At 44.0% G+C, this 25550-nt stretch overlaps 1 protein-coding gene across 11 annotated transcripts in view; it reads right to left on the bottom strand.

Annotated features, from left to right (window-relative positions):
- Pde8b (phosphodiesterase 8B) overlaps positions 1 to 25550 on the bottom strand; it is a 227815-nt gene that overhangs the window by 10181 nt on the left and 192084 nt on the right. For all 11 annotated transcript variants that reach the window (XM_040729128.1, XM_013126218.3, XM_040729131.1 and 8 more), the window contains 7 exons: positions 17874 to 17916; positions 15198 to 15275; positions 13032 to 13108; positions 11599 to 11763; positions 8643 to 8688; positions 8131 to 8266; positions 6939 to 7137 (listed from right to left, as the gene is read on the bottom strand). In XM_040729128.1, the coding sequence (XP_040585062.1) occupies positions 6939 to 7137; positions 8131 to 8266; positions 8643 to 8688; positions 11599 to 11763; positions 13032 to 13108; positions 15198 to 15275; positions 17874 to 17916 (744 nt within the window). The remainder of the gene's footprint in view (positions 1 to 6938; positions 7138 to 8130; positions 8267 to 8642; positions 8689 to 11598; positions 11764 to 13031; positions 13109 to 15197; positions 15276 to 17873; positions 17917 to 25550) is intronic.

Here is a 25550-nt window from a genome sequence, read left to right as displayed (position 1 = left end):
GCCACCATAGCCTGCAGGTGTAGTCTGCTGCCTCCAAGCTCAGAACCTTCCCAAACTTGCCCCCAACTATAAGTGATTTTACCTGAGCCGTGAGGACGCAGGGGGCCCTTGCTATGGGCCTCGTGTGGTTTGGCTATGGTAGATCCAGTTCTGATGGAAGTCTCAGGACCACCACCTCTCCCCCCCTTTTAGGACTAGTCAATGGGAGAGCGACCGACTACAAAACACAAATTGTACGGTCCAGACCTGCCTCTCCTTCAGCCTTACACTGATTTAACCTCAACAATGGGATTGGAATGTCTACTAGGCTACCAACAATGGGTTTGTCCTACAGTTTTGTGAGCACTAATTGTGCACTGTCTGATAAATGACTGGGAGGTGGAGCAAGAGAATCAGGCAAGCTATCAAGCAAGAACAGAAGAGAAACAAGCAAGACCCTTCGTGTGTGTGTGTGGGGAGAGGGAGAGAGAGAGAGAGAGAGAGAGAGAGAGAGAGAGAGAGAGAGAGATCGAAAGAGCTAAACCAACAGCTAGTACAACCCCAACTCTAAGCCTTCAGTCAGAGCAAGGCCATGCCTGCATTGTTCTTTACCAGAAGAAACTGATCTGGCTTCAGCCTCGGCCCAGCCTTTCCAACTCTTCCTTATTCAGACAGTCACTTTAGCCCAGATAATAAACAATGCTGGCTGTCCAGACCTATCTGCTTGCAGTATGTTTCAGGAACCATGTGAGAGCAGCCAGAGCATGTGGTTTAAAACCCCTGAAGGGGTCTCACATTGGCATACTGTCTCTGGTTAGGTTGATGCTTTGTAATGGTAACATTAAGAATTTTAACACTTATGTTAATGTCTAACCAAGGAGACTTCAAAACTAATCAGAAGAGACAATGAAAGACACTAGTATAATTCTAAATATTTATATACCAAACACAAGGGCATCCAATTTCATCAAAGAAACACTATTACATCTAAATCACATATCAACCTTAACACAGTGATAGTGGATGACTTTGGTACCCCTATTTTCACCAATAGGTCATCCAGACAAAACCAAATAGAGAAACTCTGGAGTTAAATAATATAATAAATCAATGGGCCTAACAGACATCCATAGAACACTCAACCCAAATACTGAATGATATACCTTTTGTTAGCAGCCGATGGAATTTTCTCCAATATCAACTACATATTAGAAGATAAAGTAAGTCTTAACAGAGAGAGGAAAATTGCAATAACTTCCAAGCATCCTATTTGATCACAATGGAATAAAATTGGACATAAACAACAAAAACTGAAGAAAGTACACAAATGCATGGAAACTAAACAACATGATACTGAGGAAAATTGGATCAAGGCTGAAATTAAGAAAAATTTAAACTTTTTAGAATAGAATGGAAATGAAAAAAATACCCAAATAAGTGGTCACACTGAAGGCAGTTCTAAAAGGAAATCTCACATTATTGCTATGCTTAAAAAAGAACTGGCAAGATCTCATAGTAATAACTTAATGATATTAGTAATAATGAAAGCTTTAGGAAAACAAAAAAACAACACCCAGAAAAAAAATAAATGAGAAGAAATCATCAAACTCAGGGCTTAGATCAATGAAATATAAACTAACAGCAATAATCACACAGACACAGAAAATTAATGAAACAAAGAGTTTGTTCTTTGAAAAAAATCAAGATTAATAATACATTAGATAAATTAACAAAAATCCAATTTAATAAAATTGGAGCTTAAAAGGAAGACATTAAAACAGATACTGAAGAAGTTCAAAGTCTTAAGGACATAGTTTCAAAATCTGTATTCTGTCAAACCAGAAAACCTAAAAGAAATGGATGAATTTCTTAATATATATAATTAACAAGTTAAATCAAGATGAGATAAATAATTTTAAAAGATATATAACCCCTAGTGAGAAAGAAGCAGTAATGAAAACTCATAACTGAAAAGAGCCCAGGGTCAAATGGATTCAGTGCAGAATTCTACCAGACCTTCAATGAAGCACACCACCCCTCCTCAAATTATTCTGCAAAATAGAAACCGAATGAACATTCCCCAGTTCTTTTTATGAAGCCCCCATTGCTCTGGATTCCTAAACCACACAAAGACTCAACAAAAAAGAAAATTATAGACCAATATCCCTTATGAACATAGATGCAACAAAAAACTCAATAAAATAATTGCAAACCAAATCCAAGAACTCACTAAAAAGATTATCCACCACAATCAAGTTAGCTTCATCCCAGAGATACAGGGATAGCTCAGCATATGTCCGTGCATAAACATAATCTACTACATAAATAGACTAAAGGACAGAAACCACATGATCACTTATTAGATTCAGAAAAGGTCTTTGACAGAATGCAACATTTTTTTTCATGATAAAAGTCCTGGAGAGATTCAGGATATGAGGGACATATCTCAGCAAATAAAGACAATTTATGACAAGCCCACAGCCAACATCATTATAAATGGACAGAAACAGCATTTCCACGAAAATCAGAAGCAAGATATGAATGTCCATTCTATACCTGTTCAATATAATGCTTGAAGCCTTAGCTAGAGTCTGATAGAAGAGACAACAGGCAATAGGCTTGAACTCACTGGCACAGTAAAGGACTTTCTGAAGAGGAAATGATAGCATAGGCATTAAGACCAATAATAAATAGGACTCATGAAGCTAAAAGCTTCTGTATAACAAAGGCCACCTTCATTTGAAGAGGCAATATACAGAACGGGAAAAAAACTAATAACTATAGATCTGACAGAGGGCTAGTATCTAAAATGTACAAAGAAGTAAATAAACCTTAACATAAGAAAACAACACATTTTTAAGAATGTAGCATGGAGATGCACTCTCACCCTGAACTCTTGGGGGTGGGTCTAGGCCCTGCCCTGGATGAAATGACAGACTATGGACACCCCCATGGAGGGCCTCACCCTCCCTGGGGAAATGAGGGGATAATGGGAGGTTAGGGGGAGGCACGGGAGGAGGGGAGGGAAAGGGAGAGGGACCTGAACTGACTTGTGAAGCAACCTTGTTTCTAATCTAAATTTAAACTTAAAAATACAAAAATAAACAATAAATGTCATAAACTTAAAAAAAAAGAATGTAGCATGGAACTTAGCCAGAATTTCTATTACTGTGACAAAATACTCCAAAAGAGACTTGGAGGAGGAAAGGCTTTACTTTTTAACTCTCAGGTCACAATCCACCACAAGAGAAGTTGGGGCAGGAACTGAAGCAGAGGCCTCCATGACTTGCTCAACTTGTTTTCTTATATAACCAAAGACCACAGGAAAGTACTGCCCCATGGGGTAGTCCTATCTCCATCAATCATTAATCAAGAAAATGCACTACAGACTTCATACAGGCAATCTGATGAAGGTGTGCTTGCAATTAAGAGTCTCTCTTCCCAGAGCTATCTAGATTTGTGTCAAGTTGACAGAAGCCAACCAGGACACAGCTAAACAAGACTCTCACACAAATGACTCAGAAACACTTACACGTTGAACATCCTCAGATGTTAGGGAAATGCAAATTAAAACGACTTTGATATTTTATCTTACCACAGTCAGAATGGCCAGGATCAAAACAAATGGCAGCTTATGCTGCTGAGGATGTGGGGAAAGGGGACGCTTATTTATTTCTGGCAGAAGTGCAAACTTGATACAGCCACTATGGAAATCAGTGTGGAAGTTCCTCAAAAAGCTGAAAATAGATCTACCAAAAGATCCAACTATATCACTCTTGGGCATAAACCCAAAAGATTCTACTTCTAACTACAGAGATATTTGCTTATCCATGTTCATCATTGCTCTATTCATAATAGCCAGAAGTTGGAAACAGCCTAAATGCCCACCAGCTGACAGATGGATAGTAAAAATGTGGTACATTTATATAATAGAATATTATTCAGCTATTAAGAAAAATGAAATTTGAGGGCACATAGATGAAACTGAACCAATAATCATGAGTAAGGTAACTCATACCCAGAAAGATAAGCACTGCATATTTCCTCTTATATCTGGAAGCTAGCTTTTATGCTTTTAGATATGTGTGCTTTATTTAGGGGTTAGAAGAGTAACCGTCAATCTCTCCCAACTAGAAATGCTGTGAACTACAATAGTGACCCTTTTGGCAAGATATGCCCATGGGTGCAAAAGTGGCAACATGCTATGGGAATAATCAAACACTTTTTATTGGATTTAAGGCCCAGTACATACGATGGAAAGAATACCTGACATTGTTAATGAGGCCATGGAGGGAAGCCCACTACTATTATTCTGCTAAAGGAACATAGTAATAAAATGACTCCTAATGGTATGTCACTATACACTCAGATCGCTCAACCTCCATAAGAGAAGCTGCTGCTTGTAGTAGATGGTAATTAGCAAAGACCACAACTGGACAATGGACAGATGGGAGATTTTGCAGCACTCAGCCCCTCCCCTCAAGGCCCAGGGCTCTTTGCTGAAGAGGAGGCAGAACGATCTTCAGAGTCAGAGGTGGCGGATAACTTAAGCAGTGTTTTCCAGACACGGTGCACATATGAATTCACAGAGACTGTGACAGTTTGTGCAAGACCGGCATAGACTCAAGCCTAACACAACCCCAGCGTGGAGAAGGGGAAAGTGCACAAGGTCTCTTTCTCTCCCAAGAAGCCATCTGCAATAGACAGCTGCGGGGAGAGAAACTCCGCTTTCTCCAACGGATTGGCCGTGAGTGTGTCTGCCACATCCCAGAGCAAGTCGAGGCCCCATCCTCAGAGCCAGTGACCAGCACAAACTGGACTCCATGTTTTGTTGTTTGTTTTTAAGTAAGGAAGAAGGTAAAGCTGGGTGGATAGGGAGGTGGGGGACGATCTGGGAGAAGGTGGAGGACAGGGAAAGAATCTGATCAAAGTATATTGTTTGAACAGTTCAGAGAATAATTTGAAAAATTAAACTGAGCTTTGGTCTTGGAAGTGGAACTGAGTGGTAGGGCATGCATGCCCTTAGCATGTAGGAGGCTTCAATTCCCAGAACTCATAGATTATATTTGACTTTTATCACCCCTAAGAAATTAGAGAGACTGATGATTCAAAGACGAGGTAAGGCTATACAAGGCCTGTCTCACGTGTGCAGGGGCAGGAGGTCTAATGGAAGAGACCAGCAGTGACCTCCACAGCAAGTGCACGTCGGTGGACTGGCCAGTGAACGTCGGCTGAACTTGGCTGCTGACAACCCAGGTCTCCAGGGCTCCTCCCTGAGCTGCACTTTCTGAATTTCTGGCAGGAGCTGCTGGAGTCAGAAGACATCTTCTGAATTGTAAATGGGTCACAGCTAGTCAGAGCCTTGGTTTTAGGGCTGTTTGAGAATTCCTGGGACTCTGAGGAAAACACTAAATTTGGAAAAGAATAGACATGAAGATGATGGTGTTGTGACCTTTCATTCTGGTTTTCCTAGAGAAGGTCTGTCACCTTCACCTCAACTCCAAACTGCAGCCGCAGAGACCCAGGTGCTCTGCTCAGCTAGTGGTGGGACCTCAGCTGTGTCACATCTGTCTCTCCTGTGTTAGAACCTACAGCAGGGGTTCAGAGGGGTGTGGCTCCAAGAGGTGTTTATTACAGACACAGGCTTATACCAAAATCATTTTTCTTTTCTTTTCTTTTTTTTTTTTTTTTTTTTTTTGGTTTTTACGAGACAGGGTTTCTCTGTATTGTTTTGGAGGCTGTCGGTCTAGCCTGGCCTCGAACTCACAGAGATCTGCCTGCCTCTGCCTCCCGAGTGCTGGGATTAAAGGTGTGCACCACCACCGCCCGGCTTCAAAATCATTTTTCTTTCTCCTTCCTTCCTTCCTAACTTTCTTCCTTCCTTCCTCTTTCTTTCTCTTTCTTTCTTTCCTTCCTTTTTTCTTTCTTCCTTTTTTCTTTCCCCTTCCTCCCTTCATTTCTTTCTTTCAATCTTCGAATGTGTTATTCTTGGAATACATTTTTTGATGTACTGTGAAACTGCCAGTATGAGATTTCTTTGGCAAATCTGAGAGAACTCTCTACCCATTGCTGTTCCTTCTACCTATCCCACTCTCTCTTACGTACCAGGGTCCTAATCCCTCACTAGCCCTGTTCCAAAAGAATAATCCAGTGGCACCATTCATACGTTGATGTTGGTGCAGTCTCAAGAGAACGTCTTCTAAGAACTTCTTTATGGGGCTCAGCAGTTCTGGGAATCAAACCCAGAGGTTTGTGCGTGTTAGACACATGATATGTCTCTGATGACACTCCCAGTGCTAAATTTTAAGCTCTAGTTTGAACCACAGCAAAGTAATCAGAGTGTCACTGTGCACATGATGGTAGGTGAGAAGGGAGGGTGACTGATCCTCCCAGGTTTCCAGTGGATGTGTATAGGGTCACCCTAAAACCAGTACCTGTCACAACAGCACTGAACCCCGAATGAGACTAAGTGTCATGAGATTCACAATTAGGCAAAAGTCACACACACACACACACACACACACACACACACACACACACACACGTATGTAAAATCTCCACAGCTACCCAGAATGTACATCAGCCAAGGAGAGCTGTGCGATTCCTATTAGGAATGTAATATAATGGTTAAATTCTGACACTAAAATTTAACCCTAAGTACTAACAACAGTGTGCTTTAAATTAAGTCTGTCCTGCAACCCCATTTCCCAGAGCTGGCAAATAGTTAAGTAAGGGTTAATGAATCAGCCACAGAAAGTCAGTAGCACAGTTAATATTATAAGTTGAGAGCTAGGAGAAAGTCTGTGTCTAAAACAGTTTTACAACCCCCACCTCCAAAAATCCTCAAACCCTCTTGTCAAATTGGTTATAATATTGTTACTTGTCTAATATATTTACTAATATTGAGTTCTTGGATGCCCACCCTAGCCCATAGTTAGACTGTGATTTCTGGAGTCTACCTTCACTCTTTCCTTTCCAAGGAAGAAAGCTGTGGCGTGTAGGACATCGGCAGCGTGAGTGGAATTGTGGTAGGCATTGGAGGAGTGGTAGTTGGCTTCAATCACTTGCAGCCAGGCCCGAAGAGTGGTTTCAGTGCAGTTTAAAAATTCACATACTCCAAACCGAGAGAAGACCTTTAAGCCCAGGTACACCAATGGCCTGAGAACAGGAAACAGACGCTGGTTCATTGAGTTCAGTGACCCAGAAAGTGCTTCCTTTAATGGCATTAGAGAACAGAGGAATTTGTGTGTGATCGCTCAACAGCTTGGGGCACAAAAACATTGGCATTCCTTCACTTGGCCACTTTGCAACTGGGTGCCTCATGTGAGTCAATCCAGATTTTTTTTAGATTATCTGTAAGTCACAAAACCTCTGCTGGCCCCTTTCCACTCTGCATCCACGCACGTCCTGCATATGCTCTAGGTCTTTAAGAAGAGCCTGAGGGCAAAAGGAATGGTTGGAATAGTGTCAGCAAAATCACCTCACTTAGAATTATGTTACTGTATAGATGAGTGGTTCACAGTCCATAGACCAACATCCCAGGAAGAAATGTCTTTTAAGAAAATGAAGCTCTTCACCCTGCTGACAGGGTGGGCACAAAGAAAGTCTATGTTGCTATCAAGTCCCTTTGTGTTGGGGTAGGGGGAGGATGGGAGGGGAGAGAGGGTGAGAGAATATTAATTATGAATTTTTGTTGCCCGGACTAATCTTGAATCCCTGAGCTCAAATAATCCCCTTGCCTCAATCTCCCAAACTGTTTGTGTGTTTGACTGAAACTGACTTCCAATCCATTTTTTAAAGATTTATTTATCATGTATACAGTATTCTGCTTGCATGTATCCCTATAGGCAAGAAGATGGCACCAGATCTCATTACTGATGGTTGTGAGCTGGGAATTGAACTCAGGACCTCCTCTTAACCTCTGAGCCATCTCTCCAGCCCTTCCAATCCACTTTTATGGGGCAGAAGGTAAGAGACAACATTGAACTCCCAGCTACTACAAAGGAAGTAGATCTTGTGCCTTACCTACAGATAAGTCCTCTCCATACAAGAGTATATTTGGGGCACATAATTCCATCAAAGTTTCTAGATATGAGGACCTTGTGTGTGACTGTCACTCCCTCCCAGCCTTGAACCAGAGATGTCACATACCTTTTATGTGTAATTGCTTCCAACTCAAAGATGTTGAAGTCCCAACTCTCCTCATTATCCAGTAACTGGGCGATACTAGGGGGGACATCATTGATGGTTATGGGCATCGCAAGGTGACTGTGACTCTGGTGCACATCTGAGCAGATACAGTGGTGGAGGAGCAAGTTAGGTGTGGATTCTTCAGTGTCCTGAGCATTTTAGCATCTTTAGGGTTGCCACTAAAAACAAGATCTTCAACTTCTATTGAGAGGGTGATTTCAGTACCAGTGCTCTTTTTGTATGATGAAATCTCAAGGCACAAGTAGGAAAATAACGCTAAGGCCCATTTAAATGTATGGGGAATGGCACCCCCTACCTAGCAATGCTCAGGTAAATCTTTTTAAACAGGAGACCTCACTTCAAATGTAGGCCTTAGAGAGGAATAAACTCATGAGACCCATTGGAAGCAACACCACGGGGGTGGCACAGGCTGAAGCTAGGTTATCAGTAACAAGTGACGTATGAACACTTACTTTTTGTGAACACATACTCATTCCCTGACAGTCTTCTCAAGCCATCCTGGAAGAAAGAGATGCTGTTAGATGCATGCTTCATGCCCATCATCATTCTCTTAAGCTTGTTCCCTAGCCAGAGGCTGAATCCTGGCTAGCCCAAGCTGCAGTCCAGGTCAAGGCAGAGCTCACGATGCAATTGCAGCTGTGGCTAAGAGACTGGGGACACTCTGCCTTCCATAGTACTTCTCCCAGTGGGTGAGGGATGGGGAGAAGGACCGAGTCATGAGCTCCATCAGGATTCACACTTGAGCAGTGAGTTGGCTCCGCTCTCATGGCCGCTTTTTCTCTGGCATTGTAAAGCCCCATAAATGGAGTCACTAAAGTAATCGTGTTTTGGATATGTGTGATTTTGACGTGTCCAAAGTCCCTTATCTGTACCGAGACATTTTATGTTCTCAGGTGTGCATTATGAAAAGACTAAGAGCCGTATTTGAAGGGAAACCTTGTAAAGTGCTTTTAAGCACTGGGCCTTTTTTTCCTGACTACATTTTGTGCTACACAGCATGGTCTTTGCTGCTAAGTGTTGAGAGATGCGCTTCTGGACCTGAGGTTTTGAAGATCGTGATGGGTGATCTTGAACTTGAGTGGACCAAGAGCTACACGAGCTATCGGTAAAATACAGCTATCCGAGTGGCTTTGGGGACTTCCTAGAGCCAGGTAGCTCAGGGGACTCTGATCTCATGGGTGGCTCAGCCCACTGACAGATTCAAAATCTGAGTGTTAACTGTGGAAACTGATGTGAGGTAGCAGAACTGTGCAAAGCGGAGCTGCCGTTGGGAGGAGGGAGAGGGTCACTGGGTCCTCAGGGACCTTCTCTTGCCCTGGCCCTGCCTGTCACCGTTCACTCCGCTCCCTGCACACCACAATCCTCTGACACTTGTGAAGCCATAGGCAGAATTTCTTCCCTTTAAGCTGCTTTTACCCTGGCCATGACAGCGACATGGCCACGAGAATGAAAGTGGACAGGATCTTGGCGTCTGCCATTTGCTGGCTCTGAGCTTTAACTTGTTCCTGGATGTGCTCAGATCTTTCCTTGCCTCTGCTTCTGTGCCCGAATCCCTCGCTATATAGATCCCTGTGTAAAAGTCCCCAAGAATTGCTTGCTACCCATAGAAAAATTAGTACTAAACTTTAAAGTAGTATTAATTAATGCAGAACTCCCTTGAAGTCACATTTTGGATCTTTCTGCAATGATTAATCTTCAAAAACAAATGAGCAGATAAAAAACTTCAGGCACAACTATTAACGCCTCTGCAGCAAATGTGCATTTCTTGTTTTTCTCCACTTCCCTTAACCTTATCCAAATGAGGTGGTGTCCCACCCTGGCTCCTCCCAGCATTATCCAGACAAAAAGCACAAGATGATACAGTAGTAGAAGGGGCGGGGGGGGGCAGATTGTTCTTGCATACAGAGACCTTTGGTTGTAGCCCCGAAGGGCTGTCTCTCATCACCACTCTTTAGAAACTGAAGGTAATGCTGCATCCAAACGGACCAGCCAGTGCCAGCCTGGGGACCAGGAACAACAGAAGGCTGGTCAGAGTACAGGTGAGAACAGGCTGGGCAGCCCATCAACTCAGCTTCTGGAGGCTGGCTAGAAAAAGAAATGTGCAGAGACAGGCATAACTCGGGGTCATGTTTCTTTCCTAGAGCATCCTCCCAGCTCAACTTCTGAGGAAGGAGAACGGCGAAAAGTTGGACTTTTCTTCTTCAATTGCTGACAGGTGATGTCCAAAGCCAAGAGCACAATGGGGTAAGGTGGACCTTAGTTAGACACTGGCATCTGGGTCCACAACACAGTATGTCTCAAATTACTGGCAGGCACAGTCCTCCCATTGCCCTGCCTTGAGCCCCAATAGCACCATTCTGCCTTGGTGCTCTTGAACTTAAGCAGGCAGTGGTGGTGCACACCTTTAATCCCAGCACTCGAGAGGCAGAGACCAGCCTGGTCTACAGAACCAGTTCCAGGACAGCCAGGGCTGTTACACAGAGAAACCCTGTCTAAAACAAAACAAAAAAACTAAATGGAACTTGGCCTGTGAACTTCTCCAAAGACAGGACTCCATCACTGAAAACACTATCATCTAGATACAAGCCCTTTCATTAAACAGTCATTCCTTGGAGTCCTCACAGGGGTTAGCTACAGAACCATCCCTGTCTTGGTAAACCCAAGGGAGTGTAAGTTTCTTCTGTAAGACAGAACCATAACTGCATATAATAAATGTACATTATTCTGTGTAAAATCTTGGGATTGTTTATGTTTCATATATATGTGCCTCTCCCTTCCTCCTCCCTCTCCCTCTCCCTCTCCCTCTCTCTCTCTCTCTCTCTCTCTCTCTCTCTCTCTCTCTCTCTCTCTCTCTTTCCCTCCCTCCCTCCCTTCCTCCCTCCCCCCCACAGTCTTACTGCGCATTTCAGAGTACAGGGAAAACAGGTGTGTGTGTGTGTGTGTGTGTGTGTGTGTGTGTGTGTGTATGTGTCTGTGTTGCCTTGTGCAAGTCTCTCACTCATATTTGTATTCTCCACTACCCTCCAGTTCGGTTGGCTGAGTTCACAAGATACAGAACCCATAGATTGTGAGGGGTTAACTCTGTAGATATAGCCTGATGCCCAAGGAAATGTAGCTACAACCTTTAAACCCAGTCTCCTAGTTCAGACAGAGAACAAGAATAGGAGCCATACAGCCCCTCTGTATATTTGGTCCCCAGTCACCTGTCACTTTCCTACTCATATTATATGACTTCTCAAGGTTGGTCAACTGGTGGAAAGATAAGCATCTTGGGTATAAGACATTAACAATTGACGCTGATGCCAGTCTACAAGGGCGCTTCTGCTACCCGAGACCACAGTGCACCCTGAAGACTCTGGGAGGGATTTGGCCAACACTCTTCATTTCTGGGGGTTTCTTATCACTTACAGTCATCAAGCCTCCAACAAGATCACTGGTGTGAGGGTCTTCATCTTTGGTTCCCAGCTGAGGGGAGTACAGTTCTGTAGTCCGTAAAATTTCTAGAACTCGGTCCAAGGCTTCTGCTACTGTAACTGGGCTGTTCTCTTGAGCTGCATTGATTATATTTATAACCTAAGAAACCAAAAAAGAGAAAGAGTAAAGTTGAGGGCATTAAGATACTACTTCTCAGAAGTCAGTGACCACACACCTAGCTCAGACGATGGGCTCACTCCACCCCCTTCTGAAGCACGATGTCCAACAGCCTACACACTGCTCCATGGCATCCCACCCCAGGACCCTGCTTCCCAGGATCCCTTGCTTACAACTTTCCCTAGCTCTTGTCCATGGGTTGGAGTTCCATAGACATAGGTTTGGGTCTCTCATTGTATGCCCACTCAAGAAATGACCTTTCATTTCCATGATTCTACACACACACAGTCTATAAGGAGACTTTCAGGGTTACCTTCTAGACCCGACTTTGGAGAGTTTCAAAAACCTTCCAGACTCACTTACTATGGCATCTTCTGTGCCTAAAATCAAAGCCCAGCCTCATGCCCTTCTCACAAATGAAACAAATGGTAGCATCATAAGAGACCAGCTGTTCTCCTGGACTGAAGACAACTACTCTTCAACCCAAGGCCTGCTCTGTCTATCACACATCTTCCCTCATTGCTCAACCCATCCTTGCAACTCACCAAGTCCAAATGATTCTCCCCCTAGACATTTTCTGATCTATTCCTTTCTCCCTACCTCTACCACCTCAATGCTACCCAAACTACCATTGCCATCTCCTACCTGAAATTCCAGGAAAGGCCTAAATGGCTTCTTCTCTCGTACTGTTACCCTACCTACCCAATCTTAACATGGTGGCTGAACTCTTTAAGGGGCATGCTGATCTGACCGTGCCATGTTTATCTAAACCCCCTCAATGATTATTTACCATACATAAGATACAAGCTGTCTACTTTTGTCCAAGTGATCAGAATGAACAGAGCCACCATAGCCCTACCATAATCATCTCACCTCTGCTGGCCAACTCCAACCTCTCTAGCTTCTACTCAGTTCCGTGGAACTTCTCTGTGAAACTCTGGTGATGCACCATCTCTACACTGGCCCTTGGTGCTCCTGACCTAGAAGTTTCCCTCTGACTAGTGTGATTCTCAGGCTTAAGTTTTGTTTCAAACATGACTTTCCCCAGCCTACCTCTAGACCTACTCTGACATCTCTTCCAGAGCCCTTCACAGCACTGATTGTATTGTGTAACCATGTTTGTTTATTATGTGTTTGCTCAATATCTGTTTTTCCCAGATCGTTAACTCTGCTATCAGTAGAATATGGTGCTAGAACACAGCACAGGCCTGAATACTGACTGAGCATTGGAGGTGGCAGCTGTCACTCACCTTTGTGATGGGGGCCTCTATGGTCATGGAGTGGATCCTTGCCATGGAGGGGTAGCGGCGATTCTGTAGGCTTGGAGCTGGAGAGAAGGCAGGCCAGTTTTATCTGAAGCTAGTGGTTAAGTTTAGGCTAAATACAGCTGATAAGTTCTCTTAGAGACGAGACATTTTTTTTTCTAGGACATCCTTACCTACAATTCAGTGTGTTGGACCATTCAATGTCCCTAGAGGGCTGACCACAAGTGTAGAAGGTCCTCTGCCTGAAGTCTGGTGGCAGAGGGCTTGAGAACTCCCACTCTCCAGGAGAATTCTGAGAAGGCCGTAGATACTGATGCCTCATCTCTATAGCTCAATGGTGTCATGGGTGTCACAGGTCACTAAAACCCCTTTCAGATAGTCTTGCCCTTCCCTTCCAAAGCCACAGGGCACATGAGTGTGTACCTGCCCCATGTCTGGATAGGGGAATAAGTGTCTCAGTATGAACTGGTGAGCTGGGCCAGCCATGCTCCTTCCTCAGCCGTCAGGTTCATGACACTCTGAACCTAATGGCTCTGACTCTAACTGGAACAGACTCATTCTAAAATGAGTGTGGTTTAAGATTCGAATGATAGAAGCCTTCCTTTAAAGGCCTGTCTTCTTCAACTCATTTACCTTCCCTGCGGGGCACCCTAAAGGTCAGACCTGCTCCAGAGATTTGGGAACTTGACCAAATCACCCTCAGGAGGGCTCTAGAGCCTTGGGCTCAGCCATTGTTATCCTCTGCTGTACTTCCCAACTCCCACCTTGCCTGTGTGGGACCACATGGTTCTCTTGGGTCCAGCCTGGGTCAGCTGGCTCAGCCATCGTCCCCTCCAATGTGTTCTCAGCCTGACTCATGATCCTGGCTCTGGGGCACTTGCACGCCACGTGCCAGTCTGTCCTGCTCTGCAGATTCTGTCTTCTCTCTGGTGCTCAGTCCTTCCATTGTGGCCCAAAGGACTGGGAAGTCTGCCACTTCCTTCCCTTGACCTTTCCTTATTATTTTAAACTACGCCCCCATCACAGGCACCAACTATTCCTTCTCAGGTCCTAGAACTGCCTTTACAGTTGCCAAATTAAAAGAAAAAGAAAAGAAAAAAACTAATGTGGGCTGGAATGTGGTTCAGTGGCACAGAGCTTGCCTAATATGTGTGTGATACACACAGATACACACAGACACACACACACACATAGACACAGACACACACACACACACACACACACACACGCGCGGGTTATCAGCTGCTCTCTAGCTCAAATCCTGCAGCTCCCTCCCACTCCACTCTCTTTCCTTCTTGGTTCATGGCGACCGCTCCTGTTTTCTTTCTCCGTCCACACTCCTGTTTCTCACAAGACTGCTCCTGCAGATTTGGACTCAGACCCCTGGTCTTTATCCTTGCACAAGCACTCACAGGGGCACAGCCCTTGGCAAAGCTTCTCTTCAGCCACAGAAGTCAAAGCTCCAGAAATCCTAGCCTCAGCCCGTCCCTGCCTTGCCCTGACCCAGATCCTGTCTCAACTCTAACCTCAACCCCAGCCCCAGCCCTAAACCCAGCCCCAGCCTCAGCCCCAGCCTGCAATGCAGCTTCCCAGGCACCCTCTTCCCCTCAGGCCCAAATGAGATCCACCTGCAGACCTTGGCACTTCTGTGTCTCCTATTCTCCCGACTCCCAGGAATGACTCTGCAGGTTGAGTCCAACCTTTCCACCCCCACAAACCCAGTCAGTTACTTGGGCTTGATTCATTAAACTCACAGTGTTTCATGAGATCCTGACTCACAGTTTCTGGCCTTTCATTAATGGGTGCGTGTTGAGACTAGGAAACCAGGATACTGCCTGGCCCTTGCCACCAGCACCCAAGCATGACCTTGCCTAGCGACTGAAATTGAATTGCTTGTGTAGTTATGTGGTCTGACACACTGGTCCATGAAAGAGGCGGCCTACGGGCCCTTCGGGGAGAAGAAAAAGAGTATAGAAGGCCAAGGGATTTTATTTACTTAAATCCTAAAACGTTTTCAGTTTATTGGAAGAAAAGTCTACTCCAGTTGAAATCTTTTCTCCTTGGACTTCTACACTGATGAAATGTTTGCACATGTCCCTCTGTCATTTTCTACACTTTAAAAAGGTCAAGGAAATCTGAGAAACTTCTTACCATCGCTGCCACGAGAAGATATTGATTTCACATCAATGGACTCTTTCCTCCTGCTCTTGTGTCTGAATGAAGGAGGCTCTGTGGAGTTCAGATGAGAGACAGACAGAGGAGGTTAGCTTTCAGTGTATCAGAGTGTGAACTTACACCTTCTCCCTTATTCTCCAAAGAACGTGAGTGTACATTTAAGCCCTCGAAAGTAAATTCAAGAATCCAGAAACTACTTTCTCTTCAAATCCACACAAAACGACCAGTCGTTCTAGTACGAAAATGAAGTCTTTTTCTTCTGGGACTACATTACATTGTGGAAGCAGTGCTTATTAAAGGTTATTTAATTCCACAACTAAAATGTCACCCTGAAAATAAAGCTTAAATGTTTTGGGGTTCATCTTCAGTAAAGGACTCTACTCACCTGGCCAGGGAAGCTCTTAGGGGAAGATCTAGAGAAATAAAATCCTAGAGAAATCCACAGATCTTTGCATTGAGAAGTTAGTTGGGACACTTCTGAAAGTCAGATGTCTAGGCATTCATCTAGCTTCTCTGAGAGTGGATTTCATCAAGTGACTGTGTCCTGCTGATCATGGGGAGGGAAACTCAACTCTGAAATGCTTTGTGATGCTGATGCCGAAATCATATCAACAATGAGCACCAGGATGTTAAAAAATGCCAAGGCAACAGTGTTTGTTTTAGTAATGTGCACTTGTGAGCATATTTGCTTCCTTCGAGTAACTCCCAAATGAGAAGAGAAATGTAACTCAAGTGCCAGCAGGAGTAGTGTGTTTCTCAGGTACCATTAAATAGGCAGATTTAGCAGGAAAACCGCAGTGCCACATCTCGTTTCCATAAGAATTCCCAGTAGCATCAGAAATCTCAATACTGAAGAAACCAATTCTAGAGCCCAATTGTCCAGGTTCTGGCTCAGTTTGCCAAAGAGTAGCTATATAGCATTGGAGATGTTACTTAACTTTTCTGTGTCTCAGTGTCTGCACAGGGGATACTTGCAGTTTCTCATTCAGAGGCTATTGTGGGCAGCCCTTAGAACAGGGCCTGCCACACAGTAAGCCTACAGTGTGTATCTGCTATCAATCACATTGGTTCATTTGTACAACATACAAGAACAGTTCAAAGCTAGTGCTATTATTCCTCCTGATTTTGTCAGAATTGGAAGACTCTGCAACAATAGAACTGGTTATGTGCCTGAAGAAGTTGTTCTTCAGTGAGGGTCATTTAAATTAGAGAATTCATTGTTCATTCATTTTTTTCCTCTATGTAGCCCTGGCTGTCCTGGTACTTACTCAATAGACCAGGTCAGCCTTGAACTCAGAGATCTGTCTGCTTCTGCCTCCTAAGTACTGGTATTAAAGGTATGCATCACCACTGCCCAGGTCATTATTCATTCTCAACAGATGCCCATATAATGAATTAAAAATTTCAATCATAGAAGAGAGCTCGGTGACAAAGGGACTGTACTCTGTCTCCCATAAAAATGGTTACTTCCTGAGAACCTACTGTGCATCAGATATTGTGTTATGTACTTTTAAATATAACAATGACCTCCTTTCTGAAAGCTACACAGTCTTATCCCATTACACCAATAAGGAACTGAGGCTGGAAAGACTAGAAAAGTAGCCCAGAGCCAAGAGCTGGTAAGCAGTGGACCCTATGCTTTCCAGGAGGGAGGCCTTTAGCTGATGGAGGGATTGTGAGCATTGGCTGGGTGTCTATTATGTGCAAGGTCATGCTGGACACTCTAAGGGACATGGAGTGCTACTGAAGTATTCTTGGTAGTGCTTTCGAAATGTAGACATAAATTAACTGAAATATTTGAGAAAGGGTTCCTGTACATGAATAATCATGGTGACATTCAAGGCTGTTCTGGTCTAGAAAACATTTGAAAGGAGAAGAAAGATGGACTACAGCTAAGTGCATCTTCTTCAGTCATAATAACAACGAGAAAGGTGTTGTTAGTTCACTTTGCAAGTGAAATTCTGATGGTCAGAAAGAACAAATGAATTTTTTCAGTATAGGCTAACCATAATCATCCTGGAACCAAGGAAAAGGGCTGTAAAACCAATCCTGGGTCTAATCGGGTGTCCAAGCAGAAGGGAATTGTTGGCAGCCATTCTTATAGGAGAAAGAATTGCAAAGCTTGTAATGGACTTCTTTCCTCTCCAGTGGTCAGATAATTCTAGGCCACTGAATCTGATATCTGAGTGTTGTCCAAGGTCTAAGATATGAGTAGGGAGCTGAAATGAGAGCCCAGTGCCTACTCTCCTGGGCCAGTGTCCAGCCACATTTCCATCTGTAAAACCAATCATCTATTACTACTAAGAAAGGGAACTGAACACGGGTAATCCATAACTGGGCTTTCACCTGTGCCCTAGATGGCCTGCCTTTCCCCTAGACCACTCTATTCCAGGTTCATCTGCTTTACATGGTCTCTAGCCAATAAAAGAAAACCAAGAAGGGGAGGAGTTTATGAGGGAAGTCTGCCATAAACCAAGAGACAGGAGATTTGTAGAGGATTCCTGCTGCTCCTCTGACTCTCCAACCCTCCAATGCCAGCACTTAGATTCTAGCAATCCCCATTCTAGGGTGACAAATGTCATCTGAACCCCTTTCAAGCAATGATAAACTGGGTGGGCATGTCACCCCTCAGCAGAGAGTCTGTGCACTTACCTGTTTGAGAGTTATCCCCAGAATCACGATGAATCCTGTGAATCTAGAGTCGTTCCGAAGTTTGGTAAAAGAGAGAGAGATTTTTATGTCATTTGTCAAATTCCACAACTTGGTTAAAAGACTCTGAAGGTGTCCAGAAAGCAAGGTGTTGCACAGATTGCATGAAGAGATGAGAGACACACACCAAGTGTAAGACTACAAATGCTCTATTGCTTTCAGGACCCTATGAGCAGGAAAGGGCCCAAGGAAGGGACTCTCCAGGCAGACCTAAATCTCCCACTAGCTCATCCTGATAGTCTGTAGAAATGCAAAATGACAAAGGCCAGGACTCAAGTCAGATTTTAATATGTAACCTGTTTGTTTTAGGTAGGTCATATTTGCTTTCTGGAATACAAAGTCTGAGTTAAATCCAAAACTTCTGCTTTTAGAACCATCCCTTAAATGTTCCTCAGTTTCTGACAGAAATTGATGAACCATCTCCTCACGAGGCCTGAACTTTAGCTGCCGTTTTTGCACCTAGATCTTTTCTCATTATCGGGTTTGTTTGATGCTAATGATTTGGTGCACATGTTCAATAGACATCAGCCAAATGACCCAATGAAGTCATCAACACAAGAAAGAACACACATGCTTTTTGTGGATTCTGCATCTCTTGCATTTACAATTGACTAAGGCACTGCCGGTGGTCACATTGTCATTCGCACTTATAATCCCACTGCTTCTCTGATCCATCTGCTTCCATTCAGGGCTCAGGCCAGTCAACCTGCACAGCACTCAATGAAGAGGCAAGGGACTGTCAGGGAAGGAAGACTAGCGTGACTTAGTAACATCAACTGTGATGACCAGAAAGCTCCCTTATGTCAGACATAGTCTTCATTGAGTCGTTGAAGAATAAGCAGGTAGGGACTGGGGAGACGGTTTGTTTGGTAAAGTACCTGCCACATAAGCTCTGAGTTCAGCTATCTAGGACCCATATAAAAATCTAGTTGTGGTGATGTGTATCTGTAATCCCAGTACTATGGGATAGAGTGAGGCAGATTTTTGCAGCCCATTGGCCAGCCATACACCTGAATTCATAAGGTCCAGATTCAGTGAGTTACCCTGTTACAAAAACTAAGGTAGAGAGTGATCTAGGAAGACACTCATATCTACTTCTGGCCTCCACAGGCACCCATGTATGAGCCACATGTACATGTACACAAACACAAAAAAATAGGCAAAATTGAGGTGTTAAAATCAGGCTTCCTACAAAACCCTTCTGCTCGGTGCACTTCACATCCTCACGACATGTCAATACAGAACCTATGGCCCACCTGTGACATCTTGGTCATTTAGGCATGGCTATTGACTCTCGCCCCATAATTACGGCACCCTTATTATGTCTTCCATGCACATCATTGCATGTTTTCCTTCAGGAATAAAGACCGCGTTCTACAAAGCCCCCAAGCTCAATACACATTTTTATATGTTCAATACTAATAAAACTCTTGCTTTATTCTTTCTCCTCAATCAGCTCTCCCTTAAAAGCTTTTTGTCTTTAACCAAAATACACAAAACTCTAGGAATGAAGTCCATGGCTTCCCATATTATGAAAAAAAAAACAGTAATACACACCCCCCAACTCCCTTTTCTCATCTCTCTCAGCTCACAGGTCATCAATATGATTCCCATCACCTACACTCTGGGCCGTGTGTTCTGTCTGGAGTGGAGATGGCTCAGTCCCAATTTAGGATTAAAAATGTGTCCTAGCCACTGGCAGGGTGGGGTGGGGTGGACCAGGAAGGGAGAGTACAGGCACAGTTCCATTGGCTGGCATGGCTCTGGCCCATCTGTTTCAACATACAATGTTGTACTTGGTGCTTTAAGCAGAACTTACTGCCTGGATATCAGCACACTGGCCTCTGGTGGGCTCTGTTCCCACTGCTAGCAGCCGAGGCTAGAGGTCCTCCACACTTCACGGCCACGGAGTGTTCCAGGCTGTGTCAGCCTCCACGCCAGGATGTGTACCTACTCTACAACCCTCTGCACAGAGGACAACTGGGATCTCTCCTCCCGACACATCCCACCAAGCTTGGGTTCTTCATGTAAGTTCTCTGACTGATGATCTACATGCCTCATTTGAGCACACTCATTTTACAGGACTCACATGGATGGCAAAACCCCCACTCGGAACAAGAATCTCTCCCAGAGTTCTACAAGTATCAATGTTTATAACTCAGTAGGAATCATTCCAAAATGATTTCCCTCATAACCCTTGGTAGAACTCATGGAGAATACAAGCAAGGAATGGGTCACTCCATGCTCTTTGATGGGTTCAGGAGATGCTCAGGGACTTGAGAACCTAGGGGCAGGAGAGGGATGAACTTGGTCCCATGACAACAGCCATTTCGAATGTTAGCCAAGTGCTGGCAGCTTTCTGCTTGTAATTGTATCACTACAAACCTGAGGAGAACCAACCACTCCCTGTATACACAGGGCAGGGAAACTAAGTTTTAAAGTTTGGTCACCACACAGGTAGTGCATAGAACTATTAACTGTGGTTTCTCTAGTTTGATAGCCAATTGCCTTTGTTACAAAACTCTTCAGCCAAAGGCCTCAAAAGTGTTGTCCCAGGCCTAGCTTGTCATCTTATGGCTTGCAACTACCTTACAGGTCAACACAAACAGCCTTTTCCCAGAATTCTGGGAAGGTATGAGTTTTGTCATATGCATATTTTAGCAAGATCAGGATCCCCATCCTCAGATTTGTCATTCTGTAGAGAACATAGGTTTTCCTTCTTGTAAAGCTAAAATGTAGTGTGTTCCTGTGTAGGAATGACTAGGCATGGAGAAAACATGTGCTGTTACTGTAGCTACAGGCTTTGAAAGCAATAGCTTCTGTGAACTCTACTGTCCTTGGTCTGTGAAACTGCCAAGAGCTCGGAGCTGTGTTTTTCCAGCAAGTCTTTGATTCTTGCAACTTGTGTGTGTGTGTGTGTGTGTGTGTGTGTTTATGGAACTGTAATTATAATTTATACATTTAATTAAAATATAGGTTTCCACAAAATTTGCTGCCCTGTGCTAAAATGCTTTATTTACTAATGCCAGATTATGCTCAACTTCACCTGGTCTACTCACATTGGAAAGAGGATAGAATTACACAATCCCTTTGTACCTGGTTTGCTACTTTTGTATCAATGCATATGAACATATCCATGACAAAATATTACTCCAGGGAAACAAAGATACTCATTGCAAAAGTAACTCATTCAGTGATATTCTAAGAAGCCCAAGGCTGGAAAAAGCACAGGGCTCCATTAACAGTGTAAGAGACTGAAAAACAACAAAATAAACAGGAGTTGAATTCAACTGATACAGAAACCCAGATGAATCTCAGAAACCTAGTGATCAGAAGGACCCAGACAGAAGGGCTCACACTGGATGGAGTGCTAGAAAGTCCATTATTGCTGTAGAATAAGGACTTGCTGGAGCAACAAGGGAAGGGTTGGGGGTATGGACAGGGAACCTTTGAGAGGGTAAAACTGAGTTGTTTTCTTTTTGTTTTGGTGATGTAGGGGTAAGAGACATGTTCTTAGTCAAACTTGGGGAAAACTATAAGCTCTGTACATTTTCTACCTTAAAAACAAAAACAGCCACTAAGCTTTAGCTAATATGCATGTTGATAGGACAAGCAGTGAGCTGCACTGATGTGTGCCCAACACTTAATAGTTGGCAGGCAATAACAAAGAACACAAGGTGGTGGAGGATGGTTTCAGGACCACAGATGGAACCCTGACACGTCATGTGCTAACCATGGGATTGAGGAAGTGTGAGTGGATGGGTACCCACTTAGCATGTCTTCCAATTGTTTTTACTTAAAATATTTAAACTTATCACAAATGGTTTGTATGTACAAATTTTTCCTAAGAAGTGCTGTGTGGTGCATGCCTTTTATCCCAGAACTTGGGAGATAGAGGCAGGTAGATCTCTGTGAATTTGAGGCCAATTTGGTCAACATAGTGAATTCCAGGACAACTAGGGCTATGCAGAAAGACCCCTATCTCAAAACAACACCATCAATAACAACAAATAACAAAACAAAACAAAAACTTCCACTTCCCACTGGCCTCAGCAATGCACATAAAACCAGGCAGCAACATTCTGCTATGGAGCCTGCCTCCAGCTGACTCTCCAGCTACATTACTGAGCACAGCCGGGCTACCCTGAGCTCTCAGGGGCAGGCTGTCCCAACCACCTTTCCATCTTCTAATTCTGATGTTTTTGTTGTCTCTGGTTTATATGGGCCAGGAGTCTGCTGGAAAGTTTCCCAGTCTGCTCTCTTCCCCTCGCCCTGTCCTGCAGGTCTTACTTGCATGTGGCTCCCACCAGGAAGGTTTTCAAACACTTCCTCTCACTCCAGTTATTCATGAGGCCAAGCTCTTCAGTCCCTTCTGTCACTGGATTCTCCTTAGAGATTTAACACAGCCTGTAACCTTGTATCTCTGTGACTAATCTGTCCCTTGCAGCTGGGATGGAGGTTATGTCTAATTTGATTACTACTGTGTATTCAGTGCTAACAGCATCGAGGGCATAGGAGCAACTAAATATTAGATGAGTCTATAAGAGTCTGGAGTTAACCAGGGTCCTTACCTTACACCAGCGGTGAAGACATTGTTATTAGTGATTTGGCCATCACATTGGTCTTTGTTAGTTATACTTAATACTTCTCTCACTAAAAATACTTATTCATAAGAAGTCTCACAGCAAAGCATGGATAAATCAATTTCTATAAAATGTCACTTTTTAAAAGTGAAAAGCAAATTCAGTACAGAAAAATTGCACCCTCATTTTTTGATAATGCCAAATCCGATAAAGGTGAGAAATCAAGACCATCAGATACCGAAGCACACCCTCAGCCCTGTCTTGGCGGCTTTCTGAGCCTCTGAGAGTGTCTCCGTGACACATTGTACTGTAGCTCTCATCATAAAGTGGGTGGTACTTTTTAAAAAACGAACAGTGCTATATCCATTCACACACCCATCATAAGACGGCAAGTGAGAGCAATTCTCCTTAGTCACTGTCAGCATTCGCTTCTCTGTTGCTCTGAAGCACTGATCAACACCAACTTGGGGAGGAAAGGGCTTATTTGACTCATAGGTTACAGTTCAGGGAAGTCAAGGCAGGAACCTGGAAGCAGGAACTGAAGAGGAGACCACAGAGGGACCCTGCTTATTGACTTGTTTCCCTGGCTCACTCAACCTGCTTTCTTATACAGTCCAGCACTGCATGTCCGGAGATGGCGTCACTTGCAATAGGCTGGGTCCTCCCGCAACGGCCATTAGTCAAGGAAATGCCCCACACATGCCCCCAGGACAATCCTAAGAAGGCAGATTTTCACTTGAGGGTCCCTCTTCCCAGGTGACTCCAGCCTGTGTCACACTGATGAAAAATAATCAGCACAGTCATGTAAAATAGTGCTGGCTTGATGAAGGCAAGTTTCGATCACTATTTTCAAGCTCAGATTTATTTGTACTATCAAATTATTCCGTGTTTCTTCTGCCCCACAAATATTACAAAAATCAGTAAGTATTGGGTTAGGATGAACAAAGACATTATTTGCTAAATTACCAGGATAGCTCACAGAGTTGACTTGCTAAACAATTTTAAAAATACTAAATATTATCTTCATTTACTATAAACTGAAGGCTTTCTTGGATGTGACAGAACCCCGATTAACCAAGCCCAAATGCTGGGTGCAGACATGTGATGACATGAACTGAGTCCCCAGAGACCCTCCTGCATGTACACGGAATGAAATGACAGTAAGTGGCATCACGCAGATATCTTTGATCATCTCCCTTCAGTGGAAACACTATGATGAGCATTTTCTCAAAAAACAAAAGGCTCTGATGCACAGATCAAAGTTTTTTTTCCCCCCGTCTGCTGTAGTTTCAAAACCCGCTTGCAGATTCACACATCTCAAAACCAGTAGCAGAGCAGCCTCCAGTCACGGAATAACACATCTCATCAGCATCCAGGGCCCAGCTCCTGCAGCCACAGCTCATTCACTTTCATGTATTCTGAGCTGGTTCTCAGCATCCGGCACCACTAGGACAGACAGTGGCTCCGGTGGACTGATGCCCATCCTAGTGTGTGCGGGTGGGTGGGGCTCTTCCCCGCAGTTACAACTGTGAACCTAATAGGCAGTGTGACAGTGCCTCTTCCTTTTTATCTGAACAACATTTAAAATGTTGCTCGTGTCAAAGCAGCATGCAGTGCTCTGCTATGGATGAAAGGGCATATGAATGTTTAAGTTGACACAAGATTCAAGAGACAAATCCCAAAGTGTCTTCCCTAAACAGTTAGCGAATGTCAGCTCAGTATAGGTTGACTCTCCTCTGCTGTCCAATATTTTCTCGGCAAAGTTGAAGCATCTGCTCCTTTGCAATGCCACGGCTACACATTCAGACACTAAAGGTGACCCTCTGTCAAATGTCCCTGACCTGCCAGGCTGCTGGCCACTGGCTCCACATTCCACACACATTTGGAAGAGCCTCTACAGAGCTATGCTTTCATGGTTTTTCAGAGTGAAATAATTTTTAAAGATATGTTTTCTTTTATGTATTGGGATGGCTTGCATATGTGAGTGTAATGCACCAGGAGTTCAAAGGAGGGTGTAAAATATTTTTTACTGGAATTACAGGCAGCAGCCACCTGATGTGGGTGCTAAGAAATGATCTTGGTCTTCTGGAAGAGCATAAAGTAGTCTTAAGCACTGAGACATTTCTCTAGTCCCAATAATCATTTTTGTATTTTTTGCTCAATCAAAATGTGTAATGCAACCAGGCGTTGGTGGCACATGCCTTTAATCCCAGCACTCAGGAGGCAGAGGTGGACAGATCTCTGTGAGTTTGAAGCCAGCCTGTCTACAGAGCAAGTTCCAGGACAGGCTCCAAAGCAATATAGAGAAACCCTGTCTCAACACCCCCCCCCAAAAAAAAAGAAAAAGAAAAAAGTATGTAATGCACTGTCTTCACCCAAGGGTCCCTAAGTCAGGCTTACTGCTTTAGTGGACCCAAAGTATTCAGGGCTCTTTGAGCCTCATTTGAGGCTGGTCTATAGGGCTGGGGACCGTGAGGTAACACGGGACACATCATGCCCAGGGTGTGGTTCGTACATCAGTAGCATCGTCAATAGCTGGGAGCTCATTAGAACTGCCAACAGTCTCTCTCCAGACCTACAGAATCAGAGCCTGCACAATAGTAATCATCTTCGTGTGGTCCATTCCACATTAGAGTCTGAGACTACACTGGTAAAGCAGAAAGGCAATAGGTTTTGGGTGTTTTTCATTTTGCAGTATGGGGAACAGAGCCCCGGGACGTAAATATACTAGGCAAGATCTCTCCCGCTGAACTGTCCTGTCAGCCAGAGGCTAACTTTGCAACAGGTGTTTCGATACAACCCTTTGTGGCTGTAAAGCTGAGCACGTAGGGGCTTCACCACGCCTCTGCTTCCTCATGGCATAAGCAACAGTACCCACTCTGTGGGGGACACACATAGCAGCTCTATCAGGGGACACAGGCAGCAGGATACACTGACAGATACAGGAATTTGTTATGCAAATTGTTGGATGAAATTCGGGAGGGGGCAGAGTCTCACAAGATACTGACGGTAAGAAAGATGGTAAGGGGGTCTGACC

This window comes from Mesocricetus auratus, unplaced genomic scaffold, assembly GCF_017639785.1.
Source record: "Mesocricetus auratus isolate SY011 unplaced genomic scaffold, BCM_Maur_2.0 Super-Scaffold_100020, whole genome shotgun sequence".
Taxonomy (NCBI): domain Eukaryota; kingdom Metazoa; phylum Chordata; class Mammalia; order Rodentia; family Cricetidae; genus Mesocricetus; species Mesocricetus auratus.
The sequence above is the reverse complement of the archived record's forward strand: the minus strand, read 5'-3'. Positions and strand labels throughout refer to the sequence as shown.